This window comes from Sceloporus undulatus, chromosome 4, assembly GCF_019175285.1.
Source record: "Sceloporus undulatus isolate JIND9_A2432 ecotype Alabama chromosome 4, SceUnd_v1.1, whole genome shotgun sequence".
NCBI classification, from domain to species: domain Eukaryota; kingdom Metazoa; phylum Chordata; class Lepidosauria; order Squamata; family Phrynosomatidae; genus Sceloporus; species Sceloporus undulatus.
This window is the reverse complement of record NC_056525.1, coordinates 105,963,474-105,983,629: the sequence shown is the minus strand read 5'-3', so window position 1 is coordinate 105,983,629 and position 20,156 is coordinate 105,963,474. Positions and strand designations below refer to the sequence as shown.

The following is a 20,156-nucleotide window of genomic DNA, read 5'->3' as shown; positions in this document are numbered from 1 at the left end:
GCTGTTGAGCATTTGCAGAGTTAATGGATGAATTCGTCTTTTTTTAAAAAATCTGATTGTAATATTATTTTATAGTATTATATTATTATTTGTTTAATCATGTTTTAATGAACACATTGTTTGAAAAAGTCTTGTAGATTAAATGATTTTTAAAATGCTAAAACAATGATTAAAATTGTTAATTGCATTTTATAATAAATTATTTAAACTTTTATAATAATTAAAGATTTATTAAAAACTTATATTTTTATCTGTATCTTTGAAGGAATATTATTTTCAGATGTCCTGAATCCCAGTTTTGGGGGGAAAGCAGGATATGATCAAATATATAGGAACATCAATAATAACTGAAGCAATTGATATGTCAACTACATTGACCATTCTTGTCTTTTAGTCCCTAGCATTCCCAGTGGAAGCTTTGGATCCAGCCTTTTAGCATTAAAGCAGCAATTTGAATATTTATTTGTGGAAAAACCTTCTATATGATCCTTTTAGTGCTTGCATGCCACTTGAGGCACTAACAGTGACTGAAACCAAATCGCAAAAATTCCTAAACAGCACCAATATAATAGAAATCAACAGAAAAATGAAATGTGTATTTTGGGGGGAATTTTTTTTAAAAAAAAATAATGGTGAAATTTATGTGTATTCAATTATTTTTCTAACAGAAAATGGGACAGAACTGAGTTATGACCGAACTTATGAGAACATAGAACTTATGAGAACGTATCTACACCCCAACTTCAAGTTTTTATAGCAGCCCATTCCTGTTCTCAGTGAGCCTAGTAAATGTCATGTTCCATGGAGATCATGGGAAAATTTGCAGAACTCTGATCAAATTAAAATCCCCTCTTCAGCTGAATTCCTTGCAGAAGGCATGGTAGCAAGGACAAATTGGTCAGAAATAGATATACTGTAAAATTAATAGCGCCATAAGAAATGTATCTTGCAGTCAATAAGCATGAAAGCTCTCCAATTTCTCCTTATGTCTAGTAAATATAGATGGAATTATTCCCCTCTTTGAAATGAACAGATGAGATTTTTATTCCTTGATGTAATTTTTTAATGTTATCTCCCAACTGCTCTGTCTTTTGAATAATAGGACTGTAAAGTAAAATGCCATCTTCAAGGACTAACACTTACGTGGAAAGTGTGACAAAACAAAACCCCTTCAGATCAAGACCAACAAAACACCTTGATAAAACTACAGAAGCTGTTAGTTTACCAGTGACGAGCAAAAGAAAGGTTTTCTTTGCAAGTGATATTGTTGTTGTTGTCCCTGTCATCAAAGGAGATTTTATTACAGTAAATTCTGACAAATATTGTCTTTTAAGGATTACAGACCATTGTTATTTGATAAACGAGCAAATATTTTCAAGGTACGAAGCACCAAAGAGTGAGCCTAAAATAAACCTGTAAAAATCACACCAATAAGCTGACAGGAAATGAAAAAATAAAAAAAAACCTGTGAAAATAAAGGGCATGAAGTTGTGGGGAAAAGATGTATTATTTTGTTCTTGTTTTTGTGTGTCTTCAAGTTGTTTCTGACTTTTGGTGACCCTATCACAGGGTTGTATTTTGCACACCTGTAAATCCTGTTTATACAGCAAATACTGTACAAGAAACTATCTAAGGACTGAAAGAGACTGCAGAAATAATCTATCTTGAAACCACTTTAACTGCCCTGGCTCAGTGCTAGGGAATTTTGTGAACTGTGAGCTCTCTAACAGAGAAGGCTAAATGTCTCACAAAACTACAGTTCCCAGCATTCCCTAGCATTGAACCAGCTCAGTTAAAGATCCATCTCAAGAGGGCCCTAAGACTCTGGGGGACAGGGTTCGAATCCCAGCTCAGACATGAAACCTACGGAGTGACCTTGGACAAGTCACATGCTCTCAGCCTCAGGGGAAAGCAATGGTAAACCTTCTCTGAGCAAATCGTGCTGAGAAAATCCCATGACAGGTTCACCTTAGGGTTGCCATAAGTTGGAAAGAACTTGGAAGGCACACAGCAACAACAACAAAGTCCCATTGAACTCATTAAGGCTTTCCTCTCACTAGTTATGTACAGGATTAATGTCTCGGCTACTCTGCAGTGAAGCATCACCTGCACATGTAGGAGGAGCTAATAAATGAAACTGTCTGGCCAAACTGACAATACTGTAAAGGCGATCCACGCATTACTCTGCTGTTAAGGACTAGAGCCAGTGGTGGAAATAGCAAGTTTCAGGAGAAACATCTTAACAGTGCGAGCTCCAAAACAGTAGAACAGGCTGCTTCAAGAGGCAGTAAACTTTTCTTCAGCGGAAGAAGCTGGATGGTTATCTACAGGGGTGCTCAGTTGCACCCTGCATTGTAGATCCTACACTGAGCAAGGAGCTGGACTAGAAGACCTCCAGTTTCTCATTCAGGTCTATATTACGTGGAACATAATTTTAGAAAGTATTGTGCTCTCTCTTATTCCTGAAGATGCAAATCAAGAACCTGTACTCAAGTTTCAGAGTAAGAAAGAACTGTACAATGACAGAAAATTGTAAAAAACAATACTGAGACATGTGCTGTTTGTACCACCAAGTTCTTCTCATATCAATTTACTGGAAAGTCCTTGACAATCCAGATGTTGTATCACTGTGGGACTACTGAAATGAAACTGCAGTTTTTCGTCTTTGATACTTGATTAAGAAACCTGAAAAGCCATTTCAGGGCACCTTTTCCTTGAAGGGGGAAAAAGTTGAAAATCAACATTATAATTTGCTTTATTTTTTTCAACAAATGTTGAATGATACAATTTTCTTATGAAAAACAAAAGGTACACATATAGATGCACATACTCCCTCTGGAATTCCACTGGTGAGACCTGCTGGAAAGATGTCCAGTATTTATATTTTAAAAACTTATATGAGTCATTTATATGAAAGAGAGAAAAATATTTAATATTCATAAAGTATTTTAAAGGTGTTTTTTGTTAAATCATGATTTTTTAAAAAAATCATTCAGTTTGGCTTGATAAATTCAATGGTGGATTATTAGTCCACATTCTCAAAGAACATTTACAGGATTTATTTATTCACAGAAACCAGTTGATAATAGTCCAATGAGTTTTTATTTTTCTCCTTAATATCATATTTTGAAATTGAATTCTCAAGCCACCAACAATGTCAGTTCAGTCCTGTTTAGATGTCTGGCCTAGGAACGGAAGCGCAAGATGATAATCTTACTCTGCAAGAAAAGAAAAGAACAAAAAGCTTCATCAGTACTATGGAGGTGTTGATAATAAAGCAAATGTTTTTTTAACTAAGAGGTAAAATGTCATCTACGAAGTATGTAGACTTTTAGGTACTCAATCTACGTATAAAGATATATATGAGAAACTAAGATGAAAAGAATTAGAAAACACATATATGAAACAGATTGTAAATTTCAGAGTTTCACTGACATAGTAAAAGGAGTGCTGTGTGATTCAGTGGCAAGTGAGCTGAACAAAAAACCTATAAAATTCCTTCTGAATCTAGAATACAAAGGTGAGGAATAAGTGGCCCTTCAGTTGTTGCTGGTCTGCAACACCCATCAATCCTAGCCAGCAGAGCCAGTAGTGAGGGATGATGGGAACTGTAGTCCTATACTATATGGAGGGCCACATACTGTGAGTCCCTGTTGTAATGCTCAACAGGGGTGACATTCTTTTCATATGGAAAATTCATATATGCATTCAAAGCGAAAAATAATAAATCCCAAATTGTTTCAGAACAGTATATTCTGGAACTTCCTTCCCTGCTGTAATACAGCAGTGTGAACTGCATGGTCCTCCAGAAACTGATGGACTGCAACTCTCAATTTATCATTCCTTTTAACATCAGCATCAAAAGATTGCTAGTTCCCTCTGACAAACAGAGATTTAGTTTAGGACCCTCCTCTCCTAATAGTCAAAGTTCAAATGATGATGTAGCAAACTTGTGCTGTAAACTTATTCACTAGCAGAGCCAATACAAGGCATTTTATTGCCTGAGGTGGAATAGCAGATGGTAGCTTTCCCAATCCACGTCAAGGAGCACAGTACCCAAAGATAGTCAAATTATTTTGGCTCAAGAAAATAGAAAGCCCCATAAGGGCTTCTCTTCCTCATTAGAAGTGAAGCGAAATATCTATCACATATATACTTTTTAATTATTGGTGGGCCCACCATCACTAAATGTACCACCTGAGATGGCTTCCTCATTGTTCTTAATGGTAGGGCTAACCAGACTCACTATGGAACAAAGATATGAAGGTCTTGGGGGGGGGGATGGGGGGGAAAAGAGTCTTCTCTAATTTACCCATAGACTTCTTTCCCCTAGGGAAAAAATTGGAAAAATCATATATATATATATATATATATATATATATATATATATATATTGCCCCTCAAATTATTTCTAAAAGCTATGTAACACGACAAATTTTACATAAGATTAGACAGTATCAGATCATTGCAATTGCTGGTCTTGGTTTTCTTTTCTCAGTTCTTTTTATGGGAATTGTATGTGTAGTTGACACTACAGACAACAAGAAGGGGTCATTTTTAAAATTAATCTTGATGTGTCTTCTGTTTTATGGATTTTGTCTGCTCTTAATAAACTGCAAAACCTCAAGAGGTTGTTACAGTCCTGTAGCCCCATTTGTAACAATGACAACAAACAAAATAAAACTGAAAAAGGACTGAATTATTCAAACTGCAGTGTGGATACAGCTTGAATTAACTATATTTTAAATATACCAACCATAGCAAATTTTTTGTCAAATGAAATTATATATAAAATAGTTTATGTTTCTCATATGGTGGGACCATGAGAGAGGGCCTTCTCAGTGACTGACCACAGACTCTGGAATTACCTTCCCAGAGAGGCTAGATTGGCAGCCTCCTTACATCTTTCCCCAAACAGTTAAAAATCTGAATGGTGAACACACACACACACACACACACACACACCACAGTTGGCCTGCCACATTTGTGGCTTTGACTTTTGATTTTATTATTTGTGGTTTTGATTAATATGTTCTCTCTGGAAATCTCAAGGTCCTCCAGCGCAATTCTGCTAGAAACTGACCATAGAGTTGTGCTGGAGAATCTAGAAGTTCCTAGAGAAAACACTGCTCTAGGCATTTGTAGGTCCTCTAGCATGATTCTGTGATCAACATCTGCCAGATGTTGACTACAGAGTTGCACTGGAGGACCTGGAGATTCCTAGAGAGGTGTTCTTGCAAATAAAAAGAATAACTTTTTTATTTGCAGTTTTTTCACATTCAGGGACCTGTGTGTGTGTGTGTGTGTGTCTGTCTGTCTGTCTGTCGATATATATCTGGGAAACAGGCCTTGTATAATCTGTTTTTCAACTTTGGTATGCTGTGATTTCTTATCTTTATTTTGACTGTTGTTAAGTCACCTTGAGTCCCAAACTGGTAAAAAGGAGGGAAATCACCATCACCACAATATAACAAAGCTCATTTCAGTCTACCAAGATGGTTAATATGATTTCCCCCAACATTTCTGAGCATTTCTGATTTATTTATTTTTTTTGGAGAGGACAAAACCCAGGAAAATGTGACAACCCTCTCCTCCAATGGCTTCAAATTACTACACATTCAAATTTTCCATCTTTAATAGAGGATAACTGAACACAGTGGGACTTTTGAGTCTATATGCATAGGACTGCACTTCTAACCTTCTTTCAGAAGTGATGAAAAAAGCCGTTTGCCCCCTCCCCCCCCCAATATATATATATATTTGGCAATCTTTGTTACTTCTTCATGGTTTCCTGCCCAATCTACTTTTCTGTGTGCTAAACACATACACACTGGCCCTATCAATCTTGCTTCATGTGTATTGCATTCTGAAACCTTTATCACCTAATTCCTCTCCTGTGAATCTTCTTTGGCTTGTCCACATCCTTCCTACAGTGTGGTAATATGTAACTGAAGAGAAAACCTTCACCGAGGCCTAGCAAGGGCTGGCCAGAGACATGTTCTGTTTTGAATATAACGCTGCGTAACTTATTCTAAAACTCTACATATTTGATGGTGCTAATAAGATCTGGATGAAGCTAATAACCTCCTTAAATACAACATCAACAACTAAACATTTTAATAAGGACAGGGTGCAAGCTTAAATGAGAAACACAACAGTCTGGGTAATCATACTAATCTTATCTTTCAGTCCCAGCCATTTCCTCATAATTTCCTTACCTTTCCCCACTCTAATAAAACCACATCTTTATATGTTAAATGGAAATGTCTCCTAGAAGCAACTGAGTATATTAAAATGGATGTGCAAATCATGTACATGTAGAGAAAGAAAATGAAAGGACACTTTAAATCCTGTGCAAGGAAAAAGGCAACATAAATGAAATAAATAAGTGTAACCTGTATGTATGCAATTGTGGTATTTTGACCCTTCTCTATGACACTGTTATTTGCTATGACCCACAGAGACTTCTCCCTAGCAGTGATACTGCTCATTCTGTATTGATTTTAGTTTCCCCCCCCCCTGCACTTGTACTTGCTGGATTGTAAAGCAGGTACAAATGCTGGTCAAGATCCTTCATCACTGATTTGGATACAAATGCATAATTAAGTATCATCATTCCTGGCCCAAAATACCCAAACTTTCCTTAGCAGCCAGCAGCTGCTTAAAGAGATAGTGGTCTCTTCTGGAGGCAATCGGTGTACAGCAGGATGATGTTTCCAGCCCCTCTTGTCAATAATCTCTAACGTGGTGAGAAACTGTGACAGGGTCCCACTTCTTATTGTTATAATATGCTGGCGGATATTTGTTGTTAGAATCACAGAATTGGAAGAGACTATCAGGCCCATCCAGTCCAATCCCTTGCCATGTAGGAACACAAAATCAAAGCACCCCTGACAGATGGCCATCCAGTCTCTGTTTATAAACTACCAAAGAAGGAGACTCCAGCACTCTTTGAGGCAGTGTATTGTGTGCCTTCAAGTTGTTGTTGTCTTATGGTGATCCTTAGATGAACCTATCATGGGGTTTTCTAGAGCTGAGAATGTGTGATTCACTTAGTAGATTTCTGTAGATGAATGTAGAATGGAACCCTGGTCTTCAGAGTCCAACATTCAAACCACACTGGCTCTCTTGCTGGCAGGAGGGGGCCGAAAACATCATCCTGCTACACCCCAATCACCAGCAGATCAGATCTCAGCAGCTGCTCCCTAGAATTTAAGGGGAGGCTCACAGAGCATTATGACTGTGGCAATAGTGCCATGATTGTGAATACAGTATATAGTGCAACCAAATATGGAGCAGCTACAGATCCATAATGCTAGGTTACAGATCTGTAGCTGCAATACAGGATGCTAAAAGTTACCTTTTTGGATAACTCCCCAAATGGTCCAAACAGGATGGACAGTCCAAACTTAACCCTCACTCAAACCCACATCTCAGGTCCATGTATTTATATGCTCATTCTGTGTTGATTCCGCAGTAGAACATATGGTTGCTGAAGGGTCTACATCCATCTTCACCAACCTAGTGGCCATTAATGTTTGAGACTATAACTTACATAATTCCTGACCAATAGTGATACTTGCTAGGGCTGATGGATGTAGCAGTCCTACAGAACACCTGACTGGAAAAGACCAGTCTATGCATGCCACAAATGTTGATCAGGCATAAGTGTCTTTTTAACATCATAATCAGACAGAAGTTCTTCAATCAGAAAAACATATAATTTTAGTAACTTCTTTGCCTAGGTTTTTTTTTGTTGCTAATAAACCTCAAGGCTGGGGATCTTACAGGAAACACAGTTAGAAGGGAGTAGTCAGGGAAACAAACAAACAAACATACAACAATAAATGAACTGACCATTAAGATAACCAATTCTAAATGTTCTTGTTAAACTTTCTAAGTCTTCATGTTTGAAATGCAATTCTTCAAGCAAAGTCGTCAGAAACTGTGTATATCCTCGGCTCTGTTGGCAATTTGCAAATACAGGAATATTTTCTGACAACCTGAAAGACAGTATGTTAAAAATAAATATGTGCATATATATCTATTTGCCATTATCAATAGGAAGAAGGGGAGGGAGGATGAGATATTGTCAGAATGAAATATCAACTATTAAATTGTTTCAAAAATTACTCGTAACTTATGAAACTTCTTTCAACTTATAGTTTCCAATAATATAGCATGGTCTCTTTGGAACAGTCAAGAAGAAACAAGAGCAAATCTATGTCTTCCAGCAGTAATTCAACACCAAATTACAACTCATCAAATTCAAATGCTGTACCAGCACATTTGAAGCTAGTTCCAACTGTAAGTCAGGGCAAACACATAAAATACCCCATGGCTACTTATCAGAATTTGATATTTAGTACCAAGTCGCCAACACACAATGATTTTTGCAAGTAGATATTATATGCAGCTCGTAATTCGGGTGTAAAAACAGTGAGCCCAGATAGACAAAAGAATGAAGCACAAAAAACACCTTGTGTCACCTTAAATCTCTGCAGTTGTTTTCAGTAAGAAAGACAGATACCTGTGCCTGAACTGACTTTTTCGGAAAGGATGTCTGGCAAATAGTGGCGGCAAGAAATGAAATTCTAGGATTTACTGAAAAATGAAACATTAATAAATGACTGGGATCTGCTCAAGAGTTTTGGTGAGGATGACATGTTCATATTATCTCCAAATATGTTCACCTTATTCCACATATGTTCATATTATCTCCAAATATGTTTGCCTTATTCCACATATATTAATGGGCTCCTTTAAAAAGGAGCTGTTATATGGCATACCACAAGGTGCTATTCTATCCCCAGAGCTACTCAACATCTACATGAGACCACTGAGAGATCATCTGGAGGCATGGGGTGGGATGTTATCAGTATACTGATGACACCCAAATATACTACTCCATGTCTTCAAAACAGATTCAGATAAGGATAATGTGTCTCCTCTGAATGAATGCTTGGAAGAGGTAATGGGCTGGATGAAGAAAAACAATTTGAAACTGAATCCAGACAAGATAGAGGTGCATATTATCAAGGATCCTAATCTGGGGCTGGAGGTGTGTCAACCTGTTTTGGATGCGGTTATTCTGCCCCTGAAAACTGTGTTCACAGTTTGAGAGTGCTCCTGGGTCCGTCCCTCCAAGTATCAGCTCAGATAGATGCAACAGTCAGGAGTACCTGTTATCAGCTTCGGTTTATATGCCAACTGTGCCCCTTCCTAGAATTGGAGGACCTAAAGATAGTGGCACATGCTGGTAGCCCTAAGGTTGGACTTCAGCAATATGCTACCTCTGTACCAAGTTTGGAAACAGATAGTTCAAACCCCAGCAGCCAGACTGATTTCTGGGACATCCAGGAGTGGTCACATTACACCAATATTAAAATCACTGGCAAGGTACAAAGTGTTAGCTATTACCTTTAAAACCCTACACGGTTTGGGTCCAGGTTACCTACAGGATTGCCTTCTCCCATATAATCCGCCCATAAACTCAGGTCCCCTGGCTGACATCTACTCCAGTCAGCCAGACTAGGTTAGCAACTGTCAGCCAGAGGACTTCTTCAGCCACCCCTAGACTGTGGAATGGCCTGCCGGAAGAGATTCAACAGCTAAATGCATTGTCTGAATTTAAAAGAGCATACAGATGATTTTTAAATTGTGAATTTTAAATAATGAATTTTAGATATGGATTGTTTTAATATGTGTACATTTTATTTGTCCTCTTAAACTGATGTGTGTTTTAACTGATGTTTGCCAATTTTTGTTCTGCCCTGTAATAGATAAAGAGCAGCATTTAGTGCTGTCTAATCCATGCAGACAAAATTTCCTCTAATCGGTCCTTTGTTTCTGTATAAGTAAGATTTTATACAAACCTGTGCATGTGGCATAGAGCAGTGGAGGCAGACGAAGTTCCAGTGGTTATACCACATGCTTTATATGTGTAAGGGCCTGGATTCAACCACTGCCATCTCTATTTGAAGCAATAATGAGAAACATGGGGCCTTCTAGATGTTGTTGGATTTCAACTCTCATAATCATAATCCGACATAGCCAATGGTCACAGTTGATGAGAACTGCAGTCCAACAACATCTGGAGGCCTAACAGCTGCCTTGGCTTGCCTTAATGGGTCATACTAACACAATTGTTGTTTGAGACTTTGTTGAGCTGCTTCCAAAGCAGAATGAATGGACCAATTGTATAAGTCAGCTTGGCAATTGCATATAACATATTTACGAACAACTTATTTGCAATCCTATGGTGCCTTCTTGAAAATGGTGTAGCACACAACATAATACAACATGAAGGGCTTAATTCTGACATCATGAACCTACCAGCTGATGAAGTTATGATTACTGTACAGAGTAGCTGTTGATGGAATGATTTCACTGGTTTTCAAATATATCATACATCTTTTCTTAAGAGAGCTCAAGATTGTACAAGCTATCCTCAACCCCTTAACCTTACAACCCCATGAGATGGCTGAGAGTTGATGACTGACTCGAGATCATCCACTGAACTTCAACGCTGGGTGAGGAGCTGAACCTAAACCTCTAAGGATTCAGTCCAATGTTCTAAACCAGTGGTTCCCAACCTTCCTAATGCCGCGACCCTTTAATAGAGTTCCTCATGTTGTGGTGACCCAAACCCATGAAATTATTTTCATTGCTACTTCATAACTGTAATTAAATAGGTGTTTTCCAATGGCCTTAGGCGACCCCCATGAAAGGGTCATTCGACCCCCAAAGGGGTCCCGACCCACAGGTTGGGAACCACTGTTCTAAACACTACAAAACACAACATTTCTTTGTCATACTGCTTGCCTGATGACAAATATAGTATTTCTAGGGTACACATTTTTGTGATAAAATTTTGCGATTAAAATTGCTAAATGAAACATACATCCTGTTCAGCACTCTGTCTGGGTTGCTTTGGTGACATATCATATACAAAGTATGTGGTGTATAGTGCTATATACAAGTCTGGCTACCTACATCAGTGCCAGCCAACGAATATGGTGGTGCACAAGTGTCTCTTGTAACCAACACAGCCAACACACAGCTCTCAGCAACCAGAATTCTGGAGAAACGTACAGTATTTTAGGAATGGGCAACAGTGTCCTCTCAGATGTTTTTGATGTAAAACTGTTAGTCCTAGCACTCATCACTACTAGTGAGAGGTTCTGGGACTTCAATGGTTACTTTAACATCTTTCTTCATTGCTGATGCTGCATTATATGCCAATCTATCTACGGATCCACAACTTTTGAGCCATTACATCATCAGATACATGCTATGGTCAATTCACCAGGTTAGATCTTGGGACTCCTTGTTTCTTCCCTATCCCATAATTTTTGTAGCATCATATGATGGAAGAACTTGAAACAGAGAGATAGGGTACTCATGGGAAGCCCTCTAAGCCCTGTGATAGCAAACTTTTACATGGACACTTTGAAAGGCAAGCCCTGGAAACAGCACCAACATGGTTCCAATATGCGGATGACACTTTCACCATCTGGAGCCATGGAGAAGATCATCTGTGTTTATACATATACTCCACTCACTTCCATGACAGTATTCTCTGAAGAAGCCAACCACAGATGCTAGAGAAATGTTAGAAACAAACTCTTCTAGAACATAGCCACATAGCCTAAAAAACCCACAATAAATTATGGATGCCAGTGATGAAAGCCTTTAGATTGTCACATTCAAAGCATCTTAGTGATCCAGGAAAAGTGTCACTCAGTTTGGAGGGTCGCTGTTACCTACCTATGCCCATGTTTTGAATAGAGACACATCCTATAAGAAGCAGAATGAACCCCCCCCCCCCAATGCTGAGATCACCATCCACCAGTAACTCAGAGGACACAGAACTAACAAAGTAGAGCAATGGATGTAAGTATGACAGGTAAGTCAGATGGCACCTCCACTGAGACATTAAAGTGTAAACCTGCAAACCTATGATTTTCTAATTTAAAACAAAAAGAAGTACAGTATATAAAGTGTTCCTATTCTTTATTTATATCCTGCCTAACAAAAGCAGGAGCTGCTCAATCTCAACCCATCACGTGTGTGATACCAAGGCTTTTAATGTACCAAACTTGACTTGTTGTGTGTTATGATTTCTACAAAGTGCCTGGACACTTTACCACAGAGGCCTTTCAGATGATTATTTAATTTAAACTTTACCCATCGCCAGTGGGCACATAAAATATGAATCAAATAACTCTCGGGAGCTACAGATCAATGGGAGGCGGTGCGAGTAATCAGAGCAGTGCATTTTCTCAGCTAGTGCCTCCATTCCTTGAAGCAGTACTAATACGTGAATTTAAAAATAAATAAATAACCATGCTGCGTGCAATGGTTCTGAAATAGCCACAGCAAGAGGGAAACAGACACCATAGAGTTTTCAAAATTTTGTTTTACGGAGTTGGGAACATACGCCAGAATATGCTGGGCACTTTGAAAGGACAGAACCCATAGCTGTTTTTCTTCCACAGTAAATGGCTTTTTGAAAAGATTTATAAAACGACAGTTCTTAATTTCTGTTGCTGATTACTGGAATGGGTTAGTCGAGGTGTCCTTCTCCTGCCCCCAAATGTGGTGTGAAACTCTACTAGTGGGGGGCTGCTAAAGTTATATAGGCAGAAAGCTTTTGTTGTTGTTCTGTACCTTCAAGTAGTTTCTGACTTATGGTGACCCTTTCATGGGGTTTTCTTAGCAAGATTTGTTCAGAGGAGGTCTGTAAAAGAGTTCTTGTTGTTCCATGTCCCACTTATGACCAGAGGTTGCAAAAGTTACTTTTAGGTAACAGCACCAAGATGACTCATGCTGGTCAAGGAATTCTGGAAGTTGTAGTCCCAAAAGTAAAAGTCCCCTGCAAGCTTTGGCTCTAACTGGGGAGGTAAAATGACAGTGTGAAAAAGTGTGGGTGTGGGTAATAGAAAAGTATTGCCATTCTTCTGCAACTGATTCCTAGGCCATTAAAAAAAATCTTGTTATAGAAACAATAGTAGATCAACAGCAGACACAACATTTTGTACAATCATGGAGTAAAGTTACCAGCAACCCTAAAAACTTTGTCCATAATAAGTTCATTTTTGTTTCAGACATCCTCCATAAAGCAGCTGGCTGGCTTTATCCGTCATGGGAGAGATAGCGCCACCACATGGATATGATTTTGAAACTCTGTTTTTAGGAAACTTTCGGGTTCTTTGTAAGCATGGCAGGGATTTCTCAATCAGAAGACTAGTAACAGTAGACAAATGTATTTCAACAAACTGGCCTGGGGTAGCAGTTTTAAGAGTTCTGGCTCAGGACAGGTGGGATAAGGCTGAAATTTCCTCTTACAGAGTGACCATGGAACAGGTACTTTCTCACAGTTGAGCTTACTTCATAAAGTTGTGAGAATAAAATTTGTGAGTGTGTGAGAGAAGATAATAAGCTTGCTGCCTTTGGTTCTTTGGTGGGGGAAAAGGGATATAAATAAAATTAAAATTAATACTTTAATACTAATTTATTAACCACAAATTTATTTTTTATAAATATAAGATATTTATTGAGCCAGCATGGTGTAGTAGTTTGAGTATTGGACTAGAACTCAGGGAAACCAGGATTTGAATTCCTGCTCAGCTAGGAAAACTCATGGCATACCCTTGGGCAAGTCACAGGCTCTCAGCCCCAGAGGAAGGCAAATGCATCACACATCTAAATAAATCCTATTAAGAAAATCCTAGGACAGGGTTGTCTCAAGTTGGAATGGACGTGAAGGCACATAACAATAGGGGCGGTATGGTGTAGTGGTTTGAGCATTGGACTACAACTCTGGATACCAGGGTTCAAATCCCTGCTTGGCCATGGAAACCCATTGTGTGTTGTGCAAATCACAGGCAAAGACAAACCCCCTCTGAACAAATCCTGCCAAGAAACCCCCGTAATATGTTCATCCTTGGGGTGCCGTAAGTCAGAAATGACGTGAAGGTACACAACAACAAACAAAAGTTATTATAAATTAGTACTTATTTTAAACCAACATTTACACTACTATGGGCCCCTTGGCATCTGCTGAGGTTTGGTTCCAGGACTGCCCCCGTGGATAACAAATCCATGGATGCTCAAGTCCCATTAAACACAATGGCATAGTAAAATGGTGTCCTTTATATAAAATGGAAAAATCAAGGTTTGTTTATTGAAATTTGTATTTTTTTTTAATTCAAGCTGTGGATGATTGAATCCATAGATAAAAAATCCATGGATATGGAGGGCCGACTGTATTTATTTCAAATACATAAACAGCTTGCCTATCTCTACTAATTCTCCCCTGAAATATGCAGTCACATACAAGTGCTGGGAATGCTCCAGCATACACTTGTGATTCACACAAGACAGCGTAAGAAGAAGAACTGAGTGTGCCCTCCTGGAGAACTACCCAAAATCCTCAGGAACACACATTTGTTCTTCTGCAAAGGTGCATCACTGCTGAAAATTTTTCTTGGAAGTGCCAGCAGTATCATTTGGAGGGGGCAATGCAGGCAGAACACACTCCAGCTGTCATGCAGAAACCTTGGCTTTAAGAAATCCCTTGGGAATTGCCTCCTACTCCCTTACAATAGTTACACTTCCTTTGATTACTTGTGAGTAGTAAAGCAATATCTCCACGTGCCTGAAAGAGACTACCTATATCTTATATCCAGAGTTCCAAAACTGCATTATATAACAAAAATGTTGCATGGAGCAGATTACAGATACCGCCCCCAGCAGTGCAGCCTCCGTCATCCTTTCATTCGGCATATGGTAAGTGGATCTTCATAAAACTAAGGAACAGAAAAAGAAAGCTAGAGTGCCAAAGGTGGATCAGAATGATAAATCCCTGTTAAGCTGGCTACTCCACATATGTTACACAAGAAAAGGCTTGAGTGAAAATTCATGTTAAGACAAGAAACAGCACTGTGCAACTATTCTACAAGCTATTAAAAGGCATCTGGTTAACAGGGAAGACATTTATAACATCCTTCCCCAGCTCTCTCTTCAACCAAAACGAAGTCGTGATAAATCCCTAGTTTTTGATAAAATAGTTTCCCTGTAAGAAAAAACTGCCAGTGCAATAACAACAGACACTCAAATACCTAGTATTAGAATATTTTAATTATTTCTTACTGAACGTAAATCGTGTAAGCTTTTTGTACATGAGCCATTTCATCCAACATGAATGAGCTGGCCTGTGCAGTACAAGGGCACATACGTAGGAGTACACAGAACACATTTCTTGAGTCCATCTCACATAGTGTACTGTTTCCTTGGATTTTAACATGGTTTACTAAAATCGTTATTATCACCATCACCAGCATCACCATCGCAGAAGACTTTTGAGAAAATATCCCCACTAAATTCAATGTAGCTGACTCCCTGGTACATGTATAAAAGATTGCAGAGCCAGACTGGTGTGGCAGCCAATGTAAGGAGTACATGCCTGGGTGAAATGAGAAATGAAGAGAAAGGAGGACACAGCACGGCTGGGGGGGGGGGGGGGAAGAGGAGGAAAAGGCAGCAGATGTTCCTGGGGTGCCAAATCATTTTGAAAATGGAGGTGCCTCCATTTTGAAAATGATTTTCCATGCAATCCAGATCTCTCCAGCAGTGAGTTCTCACTACTGAAGATCTGGATCATTGCGACTCCATGAAAAAGACGTGGTAGGTGACCCATGATAGGGTCGCCTTAAAATCGTCATAAATCAGAAATTACTTGTAGGCACACAATTACAACAACTGCATAAGAAAGCCAATGGGATTGGCAAGAGTTGTAATCTAAAACATCTGGAGGGCACCAGGTTGGGAAAGGCTGCTTTCTACTCTACTGGGCAAATTCTCTCTTTAGACTTTTGGGATGCCAATACATTTTATATATGGGAAATGCAGTTGCAAATAGCATGAAGTCTGCTGGGTATGAATGGGAAGATTTTGAATAACAGTAATCCTGGTTTAAGTGGCATGTATGTGGTGAATTGAAATATTTTAATTTGCCTATAGAGTTCCCTCAATTAAGGAGTGAGAGGCAACAGGGTTATAAAACACTAGTGGGGACAAATACAGAGAACCAGATTTTTGAACCACTCTCCTAGTAGCTTCATTGTTTTGATCCAGTACAGTAAGAGCACATGTCTATGTAAGCAGTCAGTGGGCTGTTTCAGACTGGCTTACTGTGGCTTTTCTCAACAGAACCGTATAATATTGTACTGTATTGTTACCCTAAAAAAAAAAAAGGGGGGGGGAGTTTCCACCTGCAATGCTAGCATCTCCCTGAAATTTGAGGAAATTATAGCTTCAATAGGAGGGTAATAGTGGGGGTCTTTTCACCTGTATATATAGGTAATAACTGCAGAGAGTTATCCACCTAAAGTAAATAAAGTGTTTTATTTAGAAATGTGCAAGTGTGCACACAGACATATAAGAACCAGGCAACCTTAAGAATCATACAAGGCTATCAGAAAGAGAAGCGTGGAAGGCTGGATAGAGAGAACTTGGGGGTTAAAGAGGGTGATAAATACCAGTACTGAAGAGAGGTCCGTAAAAAATGCAGTGACTCAGACTGCATCTGAGAGTTACATAGAGGGAACCCTAGTCAGGGAACATGGGGTCTGTGAACAAAATGGTTAGGGCTGGGACGGATTTATACCCATTTCATACCCCCATGAGGTATGTACAACAAACGCTTTAAGGGATTCCCGAGGGGACCGACAAATGGGCCCGGAATGGCTAATGGTTTTAGCTCCCTTCTATGCACTCTTACTAACTGCTATGTGGAATGGAGTATCCTGGAAGAGGAAGGTTCCAGCCTGACAGAACTGGACATCACTTTGTTGCAGGTGCCACTATTCTAACTTGCACATTATGTGCTGAATCCAGATTTAATTATGTTTAAAGCACATCTTGTGAAATCAATGCAACACATTGTGCCAACTAACTTAAATTGCACTGATTTCAATATGTTTGAAATCATTGGGGCAATATCAAGAATACAGGAATTGACAATTCAACCCTATGTGTACGTATTCAGAGGTATGCCCTATTGATTCAGTGGACCTTATCCTTAGCTAAGTGCATTTAGGATTACAGCCTCAGTCTCTAACAATCTTATACGAGGAGATTTATCAGCAAACATGATGATGCTGGAGAAAATAAAGCTAAATATTTAATGAGATGTGATTATGCAGAAAAATGTCTCCCCTAGCACATGGCATTTAGTAATGCGTATCTAAGATTTTAAAAAATAAAGAATTCAATGTAGTCCTTAATGGATAAACAGAAAAAAAACACACAACCAACAATAACCCAGACCATGTTTTCCTGCCAGGGACCTTCAATAAATCATTTCTCCAACAACAGTGAAACATCAGCACAGGGGACGTTTTAGGTCTGCTTACTTAAAAAGCACATTTCCACCTGAAATCTGACATCATGACATTTGTTAGAAACATCCTCAGAAGCAGAGTGAAAAGTAAACCCCAAATGACCCATTATGCCTTGACTTAATCATGTTAAAAGGTTGTAATGAAAAAGATCCTGCACCTTGTTTAATGTTCTGCTTTTTCCATGGCACCACCGAGCCATAAACAGAGGAGAATCATTATAATGCTACTATCTCAATCTATGGCAGATCTATGAGCAGGGCGCTTTCTGCTTTGGTGGTAACACTCTAAATAGAACACTACAGAGCTTGAAAGTGATGGGGTAATGACAACTTACAGCTGAATCCTGAAAAGCCAGCTCCTCAAAGTTCAGTCCTGTAGGACTGTAGCCTAAATAATCACCAAGGATTTTCTTACCTGGTATGGGACTTTCATTTTAGGAGAAAATGATGGTGACAGCAGAAAGGCTATATTTAACAACAACAACAACAACAACAACAACTTTTATTTCCTTCCTACCTCTCCTCAAGGCTCAAGAAGGGGTAAAGCATGTTATCATGTTACAGCATGATATTGTTGAGGAAGTCCCACTGAAAGGAGTAGGAATGAACCTTAATCAGGAGGATAAAAGGATTATACAATTCTCTCCTCTTTCCTTCTTTCTCTCTCATACATGGGAGAGAGATTTCCCCATGTTGTAGTCCACATTGCTGTAGACAACAGTGGGAACCTCTTTCTGTGACAGGGCTGAATTCAATATAAGAAAAATCTTGAGAAAAAACGTGAGAGCTCCATTTCAGCACTAGATGGACCAAAGGCAAAAGAACAAGGCCAAATGTCTTGGCAAATTTAAGCTGATACTGCTTTAGGAGAGGCACCTCAAACTTTCAGAGCAGGGTGGCGGAGGTGGAGGATGTGTACAAAAGCTGGGAAATCCCTGCACAATGGCATAATGGTAAAGGAGGTATGGATATCAGAAGAACTCCAGAGAACTAGATAGACTCCAGAGTGGCTGAGTTCAAGCCCAAGGCTGATGCCGAATGCGGGGTGAATATTGCAGTGAAGTTATTAGGGATGGAAATTCTCGCATTTCCCACTTCCCAGTAGATGTTAAGGAAAAGGAATCAGTATTGCTTCTTGTAGAATTGAAACATTCTGGATTTTCTCTCTCACACACACAAAGGATGGCAAACTCACAGCAATGTTTAAAAAAACATATTAAAAAATTCTAAAAACTCATGAGGTGTTACTTGGAATTGGACAATGTTCTGAAGAAGAACTGCAGAACTGTAGGTCTGCCTCCAGCCATGTCTGTTTCATTTTGCACAGCTTTTTGAGAAAGAGGGACAAGACAGCACAGGAATGGATGGATTAGCTACCAGGAATTACTAAATAAAGGTATATTGTGCACTGGAGTTTTGGGGCTGATTTTCTAGTCCTGCTTGATAGAAGTCCTTGTCTAGATAGACAGATCTAGATCTGTCTAGATCAAGGGAAGTAATAGTGCCATTGTATTCTGCTTTGGTTAGGCCTCACCTGGAATGCTGTGTCCAATTCTGGGCACCACAACTCAAAAGGGATGTTGAGAAGCATATAAAGTATAGGGTGACCAAAACAGTTAAAGGTTTGGAAACTGTACCCTATGAGGAGTGACTTAGGGAGCTGGGCATGTTTAGCCTGGAGAAGAGAAAGTTCAGAGGTGATATGATAACCCTGCTTAAGTATTTAAAGGGGTGTCATATTGAGGATGGGGTCAGGCAAGGCTGCATTCTATCACCCTATCTGTTCAACCTTTAAGCAGAAAATATAAGAAAAGGAAGGTTAGACTCAGAAAGAGGAGTGAAAATAAGAGTAAGAAACATCAACAGCCTTAGGTATGTGAATGATACTATACTACTAGCAGAAAACATAACAGTCTTTGAGCAATTACTAAGGAAAGTCAAGGAAGAAACCATAGAGAAATGCCTAAATTTAACCTAGACAATGAGGAAATTGAAATAGTTAGAGAGTTCTCGTACCTAGGATCAAACACTGATCTGAATGGAGACTACAGTCAAGAAATAAAAAGATTAGGAATGGGAAGGGCAGCGATCAAAGAACTAGAAAATATCTTAAAGAGTAAAGATGTCCAACTGAGCACTAAAATGAGAATTATTCAAGTCATAGTATTCCTCACCACCATGTACAGACGTGAGAGTTGGATAGTGAAGAAAGGGGAAAAGAAGAAAATCAACTCATTTGAAATGTGGTGTTGGAGAAGAATGCTGAGGATACCGTGGGTAGCCAAAAAGACAAAGGAATGGGTCCATGAACAGATCAAGCCTGAAATCTCCTTGGAAGACAAGATGATCAGACTGAGTGTCTTGTACTTTGGCCACATCATGAGAAGGCATGAAAAGACAACAATGCTAGAAAAGGTACAAGGTAATAGAAAGAGAGGGATACCACACACCAGATGGATAGACTCAATCAGGAAGGTCACAATTATGAATTTGCAGGATCTGAGCAGAGCAGTGGAGGATAGGGGTTTTTTGGAGATGTCTCATTCACAGGATCATGAACTGGGATTGATTTGAGGACAGTTAACAACAAATTTCCTGGTTCTACACACATAATATTGGAGGTTATTTGTACATTGTAACCCTTATAAACTGGTGTGGTGTACATTACTTTAGACTAAACTAAAGACTAATTTAGGTATTGTCCACTAGTATAATTCTATTGTAAGTTATTGCCGTCTTCTCTTTTATA

At 39.0% G+C, this 20,156-nt stretch overlaps 1 protein-coding gene across 2 annotated transcripts in view; it reads right to left on the bottom strand.

Moving 5' to 3' along the window:
* Window positions 1–2,737: 2,737 nt before the first annotated feature.
* RPAP2 (RNA polymerase II associated protein 2) overlaps window positions 2,738–20,156 on the bottom strand; it is a 64,888-nt gene continuing 47,469 nt past the window's right edge. For both annotated transcript variants that reach the window (XM_042462864.1, XM_042462865.1), the window contains 2 exons: window positions 7,858–8,003; window positions 2,738–3,218 (listed from right to left, as the gene is read on the bottom strand). In XM_042462864.1, coding sequence (XP_042318798.1) covers window positions 3,214–3,218; window positions 7,858–8,003 — 151 coding nt within the window. In that variant the 3' untranslated portion in view covers window positions 2,738–3,213. The remainder of the gene's footprint in view (window positions 3,219–7,857; window positions 8,004–20,156) is intronic.